Raw genomic sequence first — 17,004 nt, forward strand, 5'->3', positions numbered from 1 at the left:
TTGTGCAGTATCTGTTTTATCAGCACCATCGTTGTTGACGTCGTGGTTATGCAGTTTCAGTCGTCTATCAACAGCGCAGATTTAGGGCATAGAGGAAGCCGAGAGGCCTCAATGCAATTAGTTATGCATTCCGTTTCCGTACACTGATAACCTGCTTGCAGCACTTGTTTTGCCTTATTGCAATTAGTACGAAGCCCAGTCATGATGTCATCTCTGGACGATTTGTAGCAACTTATTAAACAAAAACAGAGGTGGATCATTTCTTCAGGAGACTGAACATGAGCTTGAGACTATTCGGAACTATAAGCAATAATCTGGTCAAGTGCTACAGAATCACTTTGTTGTTTCTCATCTCCGCTGTGTCATTCTTCAGACACGGTGCAAACAGCATAGGAATGGACGTCCTGAAAGCTTGGCTCTTTGGTTTGTTTGAAGCTTCATTGTACTGTACTCATCAATCAAGGATTGTCTGGGTCACGGTGTTAATATTTTCAGGTAACTGATTGCACAATCATACCTTGCTCTAACAATAAACCAGGTTCACTCCTCACATTACTCAAAAGCTACCAACATGTGCCAGACGCGCCTGGGAAGAGATGAATTCATGGCTTATATTTTTGTCATGAAGAGGGAACCAAATCCAAATTTTGCTCTTTTTATTGTAATTTTGTTTTTAAATTCAATGTTTAATTACTGGTTTACCACAGTAATCAGGGTGCATCAGATTTTGTTATTTTACTTTTTGTTTTGTGATGTAAAAATCTATGAAAATCATATGACGAAAGTGTTTTGATGCATGAATGGCTGTTTTACGGTAGCTGTATGCATAGGAATAAGATATTGAAGACAAGAATTTGTGTATAATTCTTTTGTGAGTTTGCTTGTTCTGACAAGAATTAAAGATTTTAACAAGTGGCAGCATAAATCTGTTTTCAGTTATGTCGAAAGTGTACTAGTAATAGTACAAACATTCCATCTAGTCTGAGTATGAGCTCACGAAAGCTGCATTCATAATAATTATAAAAGAATGTTTGAAGTCATTTTTGATCGAATATAGCGTCAATGGCCCACTGATGCAAACTGATGTATAAAACATTATCAAAGTTTAAGACTCTTTTATCAGAGACATTGAAATGGTAGTGACTCTGCAATACAAACAAATGTTGATTTCATGGTTTGTAAATTCCCACAAAAGCTCAACAGCCTCCTCTGGTGTTCAATCTGTGAATGACACAGCATGTGTTCAAAAGTGGGCAAAGACTATTGTGAAGAAAATCCAGAATTTGATATTATCAATAAGATACTGGCTTGTAAAAGAGGCTATTTCATACTAAACAAGCACTACAACTGACTGTCTGGCTGTTGGTTAACATTAATTTAAGATGCAAACAAATCATTACATTTTGATTACCAGAATATATTTAAATATATATATTGGCCTAACATTGAACGTCATCTTGAACCGTTCATCTTGTCAGGAAGGCAAAAGGCAGGCAGATTTTTGATAAATCCATTTTAATGGAAAATGTAAAACCCCTTTGAACTTCAATGTACAAAGCATGTAACACTTGCACTTTAAAATTTGAAATTGAAGCAAGCCATGTTTAAAAAAATACATCAGTGAATGTATATATGTATATATTTACACAGCATAGTACGATTTGCTTTTTCCATTGAACTTCAAAAGTTCGCCATAGTAAATCTGAACATAAAAAGGAGAAAGAAATGAGTTTTTCTTAAATAAATTACAACTTTTTTTGTAAATGTCTCCATTTTACAGTGAATACTTCTTAGTAAAATGCTGAAGTGAGTTATTCATTAAGTCTTTCTTTACATAATAGAACTTTACAATGTTTACAATTGTTTGGCAGTTCTTTTTCTCAAAAGATATGGCATGAGGACATGAGACAGCGGATCTCTCTCACAGTAACTCCAAGTCTCCAAAGTAGTGAGCGCCATCAGAAATCCATTAGCAAACTGTACAAGTCACATTTACATTATTTGATCGAGAACAGAGCGCAGAACTCCTTTAAATAAATATGATTCTCCACTGAAACTATACAGTATGAAAGAACAAAATGGGAACGAAACCAAACAGACAAACAAACGAACACTAGATTCTTCAGACGTGTGGCATGTCGATCACAGTCATCCTGATGCGCTATACTGCTGTGGTGTCAGTAACAAATAAATACAGTTTACTGGTGGTTTTTCTCTGCTTGGCACTGGAGGTTCGCGGTGTGAGCGTTAGTGTGCATATTTGGGGGAACGTGTCAACAAGTGTCATGAGTTCGTCTCCTCCTCTTCCTCGGCACAGCACCTCTTTAATGTTCCCACGGCATTCTTCACGCAGTGGTAAAAGATGTTCTTGACCTGAGAGAAATGACAGGCTGTTAGAATCACACGACATTGCATCCGGAAATTTTTGAAACAGAAATAGGAACTAATATATCAGTACATATGAAGTAGAGATAGATTAATGGACTGCAAAAAACAAAGGTCCATATACTGAATGTGTTAAAAACAGGGCTGCCAAGTGATAATATTTAATGTAAATAACTACATGATGTGCTGATTAATGAAATTAATAGCAAATTGTTTTAATTTACGTTTTTATGCATAATATGGGGCATAAAAACTTTATATACTTACAACTTTATAAACTATAACAACTTTTAATTACAAACAAGCCCAAAATACATGGGACTCTTGCTTTACTACTTCCAGCTGCTCATGTAAAAAGATAAAGGTGATAAAATGTGCACTTTTGCATCCATCTACACAACAGGAAACACTCATCAGCAGTGGATCATAAGCAATCTATTGGGATAAATGTGTGGTATTCATGGCTGGCGAACTGCTCTGAAACCTCAAAGGGAATCCTGATATTTGTAACCTTTTTGCTCTCTCTTGTCTAACAATGCATCTGAAAATATGAAATGTGTTCTTTTGTCAGGAGTCTATTTTCAAGAGTATTTGAGTTTATAATGTAAGTGGCAGCAATCAGACTGCATGCACACTGATACAAACAGTTATAAACGGTAATAAAGGAAAACAAATGGCAGTCTTCCCACAGACACTTAACCTAATGAGCGACAAATCACAGAGACACTGCGATCCAGTTCAGGCCTCAATATTCCAATAAATGTTGACATGCTGTGATATTTCCACTCTACCTGTAGCTTATCTTCATAGTTGATTTCCTCTTTGGAGGATCTGAGTTCCTGGGTTAAGTGGAACGAATGCACCACATGCTCCGGAGAGACAAAGTCGTTGATCACCTGGACGCAGCTGTGCAGGTTTTGCACCTGTATGGATGAGAGACACAAATGTGAGTGTGCACTGATGTGACATACTGTATATCATAAAGATGATGGTGCTCTGGAACTTCAGATAGTATTACACAATCTACTACATGCCTTCAGTCATCTGACTGAAAGTTTATAATTTAGCAAGTAAAAAGCCTTTTAGCATAATTGTTAAAAGGACCTCGAGACAGGAATCGAACTCGGGTCACTGTGATCACAGTTGTGCTTTATGTCGGCGCACTAACCACTTAGGCTTTCAGCACCGACAGAATTTCATCTTACTTTTTGTCCATATAAATATCAGTTTTGGTTCTCTAAATATATATATATTTCTAACTATTATTTATTATTTCATATATCAGGCTTTACAGGATTAAAGTGAAGTTACAAGCATTAGCAGATTTTTTTTTTTTTTTTTTTTTGGATGTTTTAAATAATTAAATGACATTCTGACAAAGTGTTGCTTAAGTGTCAGATTCATTTTTAGCAAAACTCTGAAACAAAACAGTGAGATTTGTTGCTTACAAAATAAAACAAGAGCAAATCATTTTATATATATAAAATGATTTGCTCATGTGGTATCAGTGGTTTGAGCAACTGCTATATATATATATATATATATATATATATATATATATATATATATATATATATATATATATATGTATAAAATAGGGCTGTCAAATGATTAATCACGATTAATCACATCCAAAATAAAAGTTTTGTTTACATAATATATGTGTGTATACTGTGTATATTTATTATGTATATATAAATACACAAACATGCATGTATATATTTAAGAAGAATATGTTATGTTTATATATTAAATATATTTATATATAATATAAAATTTAAGAATATAAATATATAAATGTATATACATGTAAATATTTTCTAAATATATAATTTATGTGTGTGTATTTATATATACATAATAAATATACCCTGTACACATACATATATTATGTAAACAAAAATTTTATTTTGTAATATATAAAAAATGATTAACCAATTTACAATCAATATATAAAATGATTTGCTCATGTGGTATCAGTGATTTGAGCAACTGCAGAAAAAGAAGGAGTGCAATGAGACCTGGTGCAGAGCTCCAGCAGGGATCAGGACAGAATCACCCAGAAACTGCACCACAGTCCAGCCCTGAACAGCGTATTCATCCAGCAGCCGCTGACGCAGCTTACGGCTCAAGTACCAGCCTGGCTCACGGATCGGGTCGTGATCCGCTGGGATCTCCACGCCCTGCTCTTTAGCCACCTGTCATGTCCAAACACACACAAACACTGAGTTCAGACACAGCAGCATGTGCACTGAAGATCTGCACATTCATATGAAATCAATCCTCTAAAACTTCCTTGTGCTAGAGTAAAAGGTTTTATGAGGACACACACTCAGAGAGAGAGAGAGCGACACTGCAGTGATCCACTGTATTATTTCAAGATCAGTGGAGAAATCAAATCAAAATAACCTTGTGCAGGAACTCTTTAATCTTCTCGCCGTCTTTGCTCGTGTAGATGTGCCACAAGGCTCCGGGAGTCTCGCTTGAGTCCTTTAATCTTTTCTTCACGTTGTCATCCAGATCTTCCTCCTCCAGCCTCTTTAGCACTCCTGTGTGTTTGGCACAAACACATTCATGTGGTTACACAGCAAACGAATCACACAGTCAGCTTAATTTATTATAAAGGCAGGGAGCGCCGTCCTCTTTTGAAGACAGAGTGATGTTTAAAAATGAATGGCGAGGAGTGTGCGTGGGAGTCTGGATTTTATATATTCTCCTCATGTTAGCCCATGAGACAGCGGATAAAAATAGAAAGGCCATCACAGTAGGGAGGAGGGAAGAGGGAGGAGCAGCTGTTGGCATGAGATTCAAAAATGACTTATATACTGGCAACTGCAAGTTTAGTTGCAAAAAATGTCGTTCAAAATCTGTCATGGCTGTGATTTTGAATGATAACATTATCACATTTACATGTCAACATCATTGTAAACTACAGCAGTACAGTCATTTACATACTGTATCTTAAAGGTACAGTAGCAATACCAAGGTACAGTACAGTAACTGCCAGATTTGTTCTGAACCACACAATAGATGATTAAGTTTTTTTCAGCCATGTTTAATGCATGTTGTTGAAGACATTACTGGTAATCACCTATGGCAGTGGTTCTTAAAACAGGGAGCCGGGGTCCACTGGGAGTCTCAGCTAACATCAAAGGTGACTTAAATTATTTAAAACAAGCATTAAAATAGACCTTTTTTTAAAGCTAAGGACAGCATTTCCATTGGAAAAGTGAGGGGGACGGGATCAGAAAGGACTACTAGGGCCACGCCTCCTACTGCGGCTCCAACAAGATATTTCTTGTTTTTAGTCATCCCCTCAATTACTGTTTTTTTCACTTTGAAGAACCACGTTTCCGCACTGTCTTGGAAAACCTGGATATATGAGGTAGCCTAATTTTAAAAATGTGATTTCTACACCTGGAAAACTCATGTAAACTCAGAAAGTCTTAAAATGCCATGGGCATATTTATAATCAATATATGTTATTCTAGTTTTGCCAAGCTTTAAGATATTTTATTGGGTACAAACTGAGTACATCATTTTTTTTTAAATCCTTAAAAATCCTTAATCCTTTTTCAGTAAATCATGAACAAATGGAAATGTCATTCGAACATCGAACAATACAAAAGAAAAAAAAAAATTTAAATAATAAAAAAAAGGTCAAGAAGCACTGACCTATGTTTCTTTAGATGCAACATCACACCCAAATGGCTTTTAGAGATCCATTAGAAGATCAGAGACAGCACAGAGGTCATGTAAAACTACAAATGGTTTTAGTTAATACCATAATAATATGTCATATGTAAAACTCCTCCATGTTTTTACATATTCATTCTCATGAGAGCTCTTTTTAGTGCTGCTATGGTCCTGTACTGGCAGAGAAAAATCCTTCCAGATGCATCTCTAACATTTCATTGTTTCCAGGGTGGAAACCATGTTCTGCTTTTTTTTCCTCTGAGCTCAAGGGTTTATGGAACATTTCTGCTCTAGCAGAAGGCTTTCCCCCTCCTTCTCTTTCTCTAACACTGCTGACCAAGTAAACGGACAGGCTGTTGACAGCTGTGTGGCAAGCGGCCCCAGGCTTACCCGTTTTGGAGAGGACACCATTCCCTTTGGCCACTCCTACATATACCAGCACGCTGATGATGTCCGAGACCTCCATATGCAGGTTAGCGGTGCCGAAGTCCTGCTCCTGAGATGCCGCCACACCTGAGATATGGATTATACATCATTCAGTTCTCTAAAATAATCTACAGTTTTTATTTTTTAACCTCATTTTAAATTAGGCATAATAAAAGGTAATACAACAAATACTTTTTTTTTGCATTACAGTAATGTTACACTAATGAGAATGTGAGGAAATGTTCATCATTATATTATATGAAAATTATGTCACTATACAAAAAAATAATCTGTCGATAATTAGGCCTCATTTTCTTTTTGCAAAAAGTGTTTATATTTTCTTTTGGGGTGAAATAGTTTTTAATAGAATTTTTGATAAAACAATTACATTTTCTACAGTAAAACCATGAATAAAACGTAGCAAGCCACTAATAAAACGCAAACTAAAAATACGTTTGAGAGAGACAGACGGAGCTGCAGTACCGTAAGCACAGCAGAGGCGCGGGCCCAGGTCTGGCCGCACAAAGAAGGAGGGCAGATGGGATGCCAGGTTGAGGTTCCCCTCGGGGTCTGAATACTCAGGCATTGGGAGGTTTTTCATGAGATCATCATACCTACACATTGAGATGAAGCACATGCTAAAACAACTAAACCAGAGCTATGCTTGATCAGAAAATACAAATTAAATACATAAGGTCACCATGAAACAGCATTCACAATCCTTAAAACAGTGTCTTAATGGCTACTTAGCATGTCTGCATGTGGTGTTCCTGTGTTTCTGAGGTACCTGGAGGGCATCAAAGCCATAAACTCTTCCCCTGAAGGCCAGTCTTTCAGTCGATACACCACAGTTTCTCCATCTTTAGACTTGGGCCGCTCTGTAGAAAGAGCATGATCAGCATTTAAACGGAACAGGCCAATTAATACAATAACTGCTCATTTGTTTCCTTCAAGTGGCACTCACTCGTGAGATCTTCAAAGCCGTCCCAGAATTCTTTGACGCCTGAGTTGGACATTACTCCATCCTTGCAGTTCAAGAGGTCTCCCTGGTGGTCAGCAAACTCTTGGTTGAAGGATTCTGCCTTCCACAAGCTGGCGTTGAGCTTCCTGTGCACCCCAGAGACCAGCACCGGCTGCAAATACACCACACAGAAAATGGCCTTTTAATGACAGCTGAGATCACAACCGCTACTAAGACTTGCTTTTTCAAGAGAGGAAAAATTTGAAGTCTGGTTACAAAAGAAATTGCATGATGGATTACTCTAAAGACTAAAAGCAATAATTACATTTATTGAAAAGCCTAAATCTGTGAGTATATTATAAACTGAGTGCCGAACTAGCTTCTGCAAAAGTGCAGAGCTCAATAATAATGATGTGAGTGTTGCACAAGTCAATAAATGTCATTTCGGAACAGGAATAGACAGAGGCTGTGTCCAAAATGCCCCTTACACCCTTTTTAGTGCACTATACAGTATTTGAAGTGGTGTCTGAAAGCATAGGGGACATTATTGAGTGCACATATTTAATCAAATCATGCATCGTAATAATGAGTGTAAAGCCAATGCACACTCAAAAGTCAACACTCAACTGCACTAGAAGGGTCAGCGAATACATTCATGCATTTCACCAAAAGATGGCATCTATGGCCCATATGGCCGAATCAATGTCCGAATTCCATTTTTGTTTTCATTCAAACCTTCAAGGGGACCATATTAATGGAGTAATGGGTACAGGGGTCGATTTCGGATACACCCAAAGGCTCTCTGCTTTTGAATAAATGCTATAACTATAGGAAAAGGCTGTATGCTTAAGGATTTCAACCTCACAGCTCTTCAGTATCCTCCTGTCCATTAGTGAAAATCAGATTTCATTGTAATATGCTCACTTGAAATGTCCTGCATTAGTGCAGCACACGTGAAGAGGTGCTACCTATAAAAGAATCAAAGCATTTAAAGCCTATAATGGCCTATGTGAAGTACATGCTGAAAAAATTATTTTATATATTTAACGCGGGGCGGAGCTAGGGTTGACCACCCCACTCACAACTGTTGTTTCTGTCACTTTGTTTCTTGTCAAGAAGTGCATTTATTCAGTCGCAGAACGTCTTTACGACCACATTAAAGGGTAGATGTTTCAGATGCGCACTTCGGCTTCACTTCAGCGCCATGCTCTTCAATTGCACACACAAAGGCACCGGCCTGTATCTTTTCTCATCAAAGCACAAAATAAACTACGTGCATGCAATGTCGTGGTCAGTCAAGTCATGAAGTTACCAAAAAGGTGATTAAAGCTGCCTTAAAAATGTGCATGCATGTAATATATTGTATATGAGTCACATTTAAAGAACATGTCTCTGAAATGGTTTTCTAAACTGTCCTGGAGCAGTCCAACACCATCTCCCTCGTCTAACACACCCCATTCAACTCATCAGTTCATAAGTAGAGACTTTAAGACCTGAAGTGGGTCAGAAAAGGTAAAGAGAATTGAGAGAAAATATGATGCATGTCAGATCCGCGTCATGTCCAGCAGCGGCAGCTCTTAAAGAAATAGCAGCCAAAACAACCTAATAACCAGCTGCTGGGATGTCTGTTAATCAAAGGAATAAGAAATAAGAGGAAATAATGAACTTTTATAGCTTTAAGGATTCATCTATATTTAATTTAGAATTTAGTGTTTGATAACTTCAGTTTCAATTTCTGCAGATTTCTGCTGCAGGGCAAAGGTAAATATGACATTTATTATAATATGTCTATGTGAAGATTGTTTTAAGTTGACAAATTAGAAGTTTTATTTTTTTTTAAGTCTAATAAAATGTTCAAATTGATAGCTCTCAATTATACTGTAATGTTGAATGGCTATAGTCAATGGATAAATATTAGGGGGAAATGTACATTAATTTGAAGATTGAATGTGAAATTATTGCAATATAAAAGTATATTTAAAAACTTAAATGTTAGGTGGGATTAATCATGATTAATCGCAATTAATTTCAGAAAAATATTGCGATTAATTAGTTAAAATATTTTAATCGAATGACAGCACTAAATTATAATATAACAAGCATGTGATCATTGAAGATGGAAAAAAGGAAAAACATCACATAATAAACAGAAAAATGAGAATAAGTGTACAAGGTTAATAATCTCCTCAAGCCGGAAAATATGGAAATCTGCATAAATACTAAAAAAATCACATCCCTGTATAATCAGGAAAATGAGAATAAGTGTAGATGGATAATGATTATTTGTAGCACAACCTGTAATCGGTACACAGGGTTATTAGGATTATCCTGAGTGCAAGGATATCAGTGGCAATGGACAGGGCTCCAGGAGGAATGACTCAAAACACTACATGAGAATAGGGATTTCTGCCAATTTTACAGAGCGGTATTATAAAGAAGCAAGAGAAAGGATGGGAAGAGGGAACAACAGGATCAAGGAAATGTTCTGAGCTGAACTAATATTGGCTTCAAAAGAACCACAGCTCCAACAGAACAGAAAGGAATGTAAGATTCAGTATTTAGTGGGCTTGTTTCACAGACCTGTCCTTGTGTCCAGCATTCCCTGAAGAGTTTCCAGTTGTTGTTGTTGCAGTGGTCTTTGAGCCAGAGCAGCCTGCGCTCATATAGCCAGCAGTGCGGGATGTCAGCATATAGTTTGGGCGGTTCTTCCACTGCTTTCTTTCTCTCAGCTTTGGGCTCCTCCAGAGGCTCATGCTTCAAGTTCAGCTTGGTGCCACGGCCTGCCGGGATCTTGTTTTCCACCACAGAGGCGATGATGTCATCAAGGATGTTGGGCATGCTGCGGCCACTCTTGACAATCTGTGGTAGTAAGACCACAAAGGAAGCCATAAGCTATTTTAGGACAACAAACATTTTTTCTTTATAGTGATACAGACTCCATGTCAAAGGGATCCTCAAATAGAGCACAGAGTTCAGATGTACACAAGCACTCAGGGTGCACAATTTTACAGTTTCTACAGTTTAAAGTGAGCAGAGAGTGGAGCTGTACACAAGCACTCAGGGTAGTTTAAGATAAGGATCTTTCTGCACTATATCCTCTAATACATTTAGCTAGAGCCAAACATGCTTTATTCAAGCTCTTTTCACTACATGTGCATTCTAAAAAGCAAAATCTAAAAATATTTTAGACTTAAAGAGGAAAAGCCTGAAACCTTAGTGTCTTTTCTGTCACATGGCCTTCTGTCATATAAATGTAAAAATAACACATCTGTTTAACTTTAATATTCATATCCAATTGGGCTCAACTAAACATTTAAATTGTTTTTGCAGCTTTGTCTCTCGGGCCCAATATCCTCATCTATTATACTATCTTGACCATTTGACCATTTACTACTATTACACAAAAATACTGTCCAGACCTCCAATGGGAGGAAACATAGAGAGTGGACTTGAATTGAATTGAATACCCATGACTCTTTATGCGAGCATGGCCATATTTATGTGATAATGACTAATTCACACTGTACATCAGGTTTTTTTTTATTTTTATAATGATATTGTCTACCAATAAAAAGTATGGAAACACCAACTTGATTATAATTACTATTTTTCTGTATATGCAATATGTGTACAAAACTAATTTCAAGAATAAATATTTAGATCAAAACATTTTAAAGTATGTGCAAACTTTTCATTGGTTGTGTGTTGCAACCTCTGTATGCTAGTCAAGTCTCTCTGTTTGAGTATGTTCAGTAGGTGTTGGTTTTCTGACCTGCGAGGCAGTGGAGTACACAGGAGCGAATGCGATGCCAGCGTCAGTGGAGCCCAGGCGCAGCTTGCCTGCGGTGGTGGTGAGGAGGTCTCGTAGGGTTGATCCCTGCTCCAGGGAAGATGCTTTACTGTGCAGAGACTCCAAAGCATCTGACTGATCCTTCTCCTCCTTTATCTTCCCTACAACTGACTCCTTATTTTCTGCAGGAGAGAAGAACAGGCTGTTCAAACCTCAGATGTCAATCTCTTTCACATCATATGAAATATAAAAAGTAAAAGAAATAGTAGAAATTTGGTTTACTTCCATTATATGATACATTCCCCTTATAATTAGTGATATGGTGGGACTTTTTATTAGAATTTTAAAGTCATGATTAAAACCAAAGGTAGCGACAGATCTTTTTTTCCATACTGCAACAGATATTTGAGTGTAACAGATTATCAAAAAAGAAATGATGTAGGGCAGACTTGTTTCTATGCATTGCTTGCTAATTGGATTTCAAGACGTGGACATGGCACTCAAAAGCGAGGCAGATAATTGTACGTTTGCAGGTGTTATGACATTTTGAATCAAAATTACAAGGTCAAAAAAGGAACATAACGGATAAAATGTTCACAGTATGATTTCTAATATGCTTTTTAGAAAATAGCAGAGTTTAAACTCTTAGCAGTTTTAAAAAACGACTCTGAAGACCTTGATTAGCTTGCTCAGGTGTCTGATTTGGATAGGAGCTAAACTTTTCAGGGCAATGGCATATCCAGGGCCGAATCTGAGGACTCCTGCACACTATTACATTTACAAGTTTTCGGATGTACAATTTTCATTTGGGTGGAGAATAAAAAGGGGTTAAAAATCCCACTGACTTAGACAAGGAAGGATGAGAGACATTTCTGGAGAACAAAATATCACAGAGACTTGAGATTGGGCTTTCTGCAAGTACCTAGAACTACCAAGCAACTGCAATGTACAAAAAAACTGCTCAAAACACCAGCAACGTGCATTACAATATGCCATAGCATGAACTATATGCTCTATTGTTATATTTTAAGAGCTGACATGAAACAACAAAAATGCAGACTTGTCAAAAAGCGCAATTTAAGCACCACTGCTAAATTAAGAAAATTCTATACGCCGCACTGGGCAACAAACTGAACTGAACGTGTGCCAGCAACCACAGGGCTGATGGTCTTTTAAGTGCAGTTCATTCTGAGAGAGCGGCGTGTTCGGCATGTGAGAGCAGCTGAAGAACTGGATAAATATGTGGTCAGGTGAACTCTTTAGACTGTTGGAGCTCACAACTGAGAAGACCTGTAACGTACACCACTAAATGTGAGGATTGTGGAATGCTGGCGGCCTGTCAAGCACGCACACGCCTGCAGAGAAAGGAAAAACACGGGGGCAGCTGGCAGACCTCCTGCCCCTGGCTACCAATAACTCCAACCATATTTTTATTGTTTTATTGTTTCTGTACCCACCCTTCTTTTCCTCACGGGATTTCTGCTCGGCCAGATCGGCCAGGAAGTGCAAAGGTGATTGGGACTCCGGTGGGGTGAACTTGCTGTCGGTGCTGGTGTCGCTGGCGGGACTACTCCCTCCGTTGGCCTCTACCTTCAGAGAGGAGTTTTGCTGGCCTCCCTCAGGCTTACACAGAGAGATCTTGTTGCTGTGATTCAGCACGTTTTGTAACACCTGTGAAAAGTAAGAGTGTGTCAGAGACAGCTCAGCAGTTTGAAGAGAGTGAAGGGAAATATCCTGGACTTTTAGTGGTTGAGAGATGAAGCAGGACTGTATTCAACATTCCAGCGCAGAACGAAATGTGAAAATCTGTGTGACTGAGAGAGTGTGAGAGTTTGTGTTTACAGTGAGAGCACACACACACTCTAGTCAAGGCTAATGCCACATTTAATTTCATGTGAATGGAAATGTGACTGAGAGGGGTAGATGTACAGTTTGTTCAATGGGATATATTGTCTCAAGGCGTGTTTTTTTTTTGACAAGATGTATTAATGTTTTGCCAGCTGAACCGTACAAGCTATTGAAAAGAACTGGGTTCATCCAGAGTTGTCCAGGTCACTGCTGAAATAGCAGACTGACAGTTTTGTCACATGAAATCCACAGTTTTGTTCAGTTTTTTTCACACTGGTCAGGATGAACCAATGATGTAATTATTAGATTTGAATAATTTTGCCGAAATTGCTTGAAGCAGATTTCCATTTTTTGTCTGATATCAATCTTTCTCAGTATTTTCATCTTGTTTTCCAGAACAAATATCGAAACATTTTTAAATCAAGATGCATTTACTTGAGATACAAAATGACAAAATGCTATGCATAATCTATGACACATGGACAAAAATATATATTTATTTTGACCATCAATTAAGAATTAATTCCCACAACTATATAATCTAATCTATATAATCAAATTCTTAATATCTACTTTTTTTTTTTTACACGTTATCTGCCATTGGAATCAAAAAAATAAAGAGTGTATCTTGATTTAAGAATCTTTAGATATTTGTACTGGAAAAAGAACAATTCCATGTAGGAAAATCATTTTTGCAGTGTACTGAGATCAAACACTTAGCATGCATTACCAGACCTGTACATCCCTCACAGCTTGTTTAATCTGTGGTAAATGACACCCAATGACACATTCACATACCTGGGAGACACCATTGGTGGACGGCAGCTTGTTGTAGAGGGTGTTCTGCTTCCAAGCACAGGAGCAGTGTGATTTAATGCTGTACTTCTCCCTGAGCATGTGCATAGCATTCACCAAGTCCGTTAGAACTAAAACACACAAACAAAACAAACAAGTCAAAAGATACAGTCGCCTCTTTCTCTATCTCCAGCTAAAGGCGTAACTACAAGCGATCTGGGATCATTCCAGAATGAAAGTGTCTCTTTCCATACCAGTTCCTGGAATAATCTGTGTTGGCATCAGGTGCTTGTGATCATGAGGCTGTCCCTTGACACACTTCAACCAGGCGTACAGCTCTTTATCTGCGAAATCAGAAAAAGGTGGATTACTCTCAGAGACTGAGAGTGACAACACACACAGAGAAGGGTGCTGTCACTGGCCCGTTTTCCCGTAGAGTCGCCGCAGTGTTTATGCTTCAAAGTAAATAAGGAGCTCTGAGCCTTGTAGATAAAGATACACAGATGTGATTCAGCAGAAATGACACTTCTAGAGCTGGAGGGGTTTAATGCCCTGCGGCAGAATTCAAGCCTAAAGAAGACAGGAAGAGCTGCTGCAGGAAGGGGAGACTTAAATGAGGCGAACACAGAAGAGGAAGACACAGAGGCGCATCTCAAACCCTGGGACAGCTGAGCTAGACAGTCCTAGAACAACTGCCACATCCTACAGCACACACACATCCCATTCAAACTAAACCACAACAGAAAACTATACACTTATTTCTTCCAGGGTTATTAATAAAACTTTACGTAATATTAAAAGCAACAGAAAATACAAAAATAAATATTTGCTCAAACTACTATTAAAAACTTTATTAGCCTCGCAACGATACTAAAATAACACTGACCCCCTGCATTGCAAGAGAACATCTAGCACTTGTTTTATGATATGTCTGTTAATTTTTGCTTGTATTTTACTTTTATCTTTTATTTAAACAAAAATACACTGTGTTTTTGTCAAATAATCTAATGATTTTAATAATTCCTATAAAAACTTTCAATTAGAACAATTATTTCTGTTAATTAATAAAATAAATTTACATGAAGTACACAAGTAGCTATAAATAATCTACAATATATCAACAATTGTGCTGTTTTTGATTTGGATTTTTTTTTTTTTTTAGAGTTCTTTTTTTTAAAGAATAGCTTCAGATTCCAAAACACTCACGTCTGAGACAAAGAACACCAAAATCTGACAGCTATGGGTCACTTCTGTTAAAAAATGTTCCCCTCACTATTTAAATATCTGGGGCATTTTTCCAGTTTTTCCATTTTACTGTTTTTTAAGCCTACCACATATCAACAGAAAAAGTGTACAAGCAGAGTCAGTGTTCAAAGGTGAATATGAAAATGACAACTGACCTTTGGAGCTCTTCCTCTCCTTGGCCTTGTAACAGTCCAAACACACCACAAATCCACATTTTTGGCAGACCCAGTGAATGTTAAACAATGTGGCTTCACATGCGTCGCAGCTCTCTCTCACTCCGCGCACCGCTCTCTTCCAGGCGATCTTGGCTGCAGAGCAAAGCAAACAGAAAAGGATGAAACAGACATTCACGGTGCTCACACACTTTTTTCATTTTCCTTTCTCGCTCTCCTTTCAGACTGACAGGCTGCTGTAAATATAACAGTACACTGGTAACGTTTTAGAAGATCATGTATGAAGCACCAAAAAACAAGCAGTGTAGCTCACCATCTTTCTTTATCCATGTAGTTGCTGTATTCTCAGTCATAACAAGTTGACAGAATTTGTCTCCAATGTAGCTGAGGATGTATTTGGAAGTCTCCTGGTCCAGGTTGTTTTCTTCATAACCCTCTGGGGCCCAGAGACCGAGCGCCTCTTCATCATATTGATCAGGAGCAGAGAAGCCATCAATCCGGATCACTCCGTTCTTACTGTACGAGAGGCTGGAGATCAGGAAGAAAGAGAGTGTGCAATTAGAGTTTATTTCCTTCCCTAAAAGCAATTCTGTAACAACATAATGAGAGAGAGGGGAAAACTGTACACACAGGGCAGAAAAAAGCAGACATACTTAATACTTGAACATGCCATGAAACAACGTCAGACTGGTTCCATAAAGCAATCAAGACGCATCTGGTGATGGCCAATTTTAAATGGAAAGAAAAATTAAAGACAACCACCGAGGTGCCTAGCAACTATTTTTATACATGTCAAAAATGGTTAGAATCTATGTCCCAAGCTTGACCACTGGAAACTTTGCTCTACATTCACTTTGTGCCCACAGACAGGACTTCTACTAATCTCTAAATACAATTAATTGTGGGATGGCTACAGGTTAACTAGGTTAACTTCAAAAGACAGCTCAGGGAAATGTTTACTTACTGTGAATTATTTTACCATGACCATGTAATACACAGTTTGCAACAAGCAGTTTTGTAATTTCTAAAACCTAAAAACAACCATCTTCAGTTTTTCTTGGCATGTTCTATATTATGTATTGTTTGAATATTGTTCATGTCTAATGTACTACAGCGTTTGACTATTTCTGCTGCAGCAACAGCCCTCCCTATTTACTACACTACACAAATAATCAGTCTAACTGATGAATGCAATGTAAACATGGTTCCTCATTTTGTACTCACCGGCGGAAGTGGTAGAAGCGGCAGAAGACGGGTGAATGGGCAGACTCCTCTCCTTTCTTGGTGCGGATTGAGCGGCACTCCCTGCACTTCTGTAAGTTGGGCCCGATTTCAGAGCACGAGTCGTCCTGCAGGAAGGACTCACCCGTCTGCTTTAGCTTCTTTACCTTCCTCCAGTCCTTCAGTACTGACCGGGGAATGCCATCTATAAACACACCACAGATTCCATTACTTCATCCATTAGGAAACATATTGCATTAAAACGCCACATTTATTAAACATTAACTGAATAATAAAGACAGGAATGAATATTAGCCAGACCCAGATGTATCAGTTTATCACTAGGTGGGGATGATGAAAAAAGTCAGCAGGGTTTGAAGAGTTAATGTTTACGTTGTAACCACAAAGCAATCTTAACATTTATTAAACCTGACAGTTGTGACCTACTGTACTGTTACAGTGAC

At 37.9% G+C, this 17,004-nt stretch overlaps 1 protein-coding gene across 5 annotated transcripts in view; it reads right to left on the bottom strand.

Annotated features, from left to right (window-relative positions):
• Window positions 1–428: 428 nt before the first annotated feature.
• LOC109100035 (probable JmjC domain-containing histone demethylation protein 2C) overlaps window positions 429–17,004 on the bottom strand; it is a 128,647-nt gene continuing 112,071 nt past the window's right edge. For all 5 annotated transcript variants that reach the window (XM_042735082.1, XM_019113528.2, XM_042735081.1 and 2 more), the window contains 16 exons: window positions 16,544–16,745; window positions 15,633–15,847; window positions 15,302–15,454; window positions 14,156–14,245; window positions 13,905–14,032; window positions 12,716–12,929; window positions 11,241–11,440; window positions 10,049–10,327; window positions 7,472–7,640; window positions 7,295–7,385; window positions 6,991–7,121; window positions 6,472–6,594; window positions 4,795–4,934; window positions 4,407–4,583; window positions 3,177–3,308; window positions 429–2,373 (listed from right to left, as the gene is read on the bottom strand). In XM_042735082.1, coding sequence (XP_042591016.1) covers window positions 2,284–2,373; window positions 3,177–3,308; window positions 4,407–4,583; window positions 4,795–4,934; window positions 6,472–6,594; window positions 6,991–7,121; window positions 7,295–7,385; window positions 7,472–7,640; window positions 10,049–10,327; window positions 11,241–11,440; window positions 12,716–12,929; window positions 13,905–14,032; window positions 14,156–14,245; window positions 15,302–15,454; window positions 15,633–15,847; window positions 16,544–16,745 — 2,534 coding nt within the window. In that variant the 3' untranslated portion in view covers window positions 429–2,283. The remainder of the gene's footprint in view (window positions 2,374–3,176; window positions 3,309–4,406; window positions 4,584–4,794; window positions 4,935–6,471; window positions 6,595–6,990; window positions 7,122–7,294; window positions 7,386–7,471; window positions 7,641–10,048; window positions 10,328–11,240; window positions 11,441–12,715; window positions 12,930–13,904; window positions 14,033–14,155; window positions 14,246–15,301; window positions 15,455–15,632; window positions 15,848–16,543; window positions 16,746–17,004) is intronic.

The sequence above is a fragment of the Cyprinus carpio genome, chromosome B12 (assembly GCF_018340385.1).
Source record: "Cyprinus carpio isolate SPL01 chromosome B12, ASM1834038v1, whole genome shotgun sequence".
Classification (NCBI taxonomy): Eukaryota; Metazoa; Chordata; class Actinopteri; order Cypriniformes; family Cyprinidae; genus Cyprinus; species Cyprinus carpio.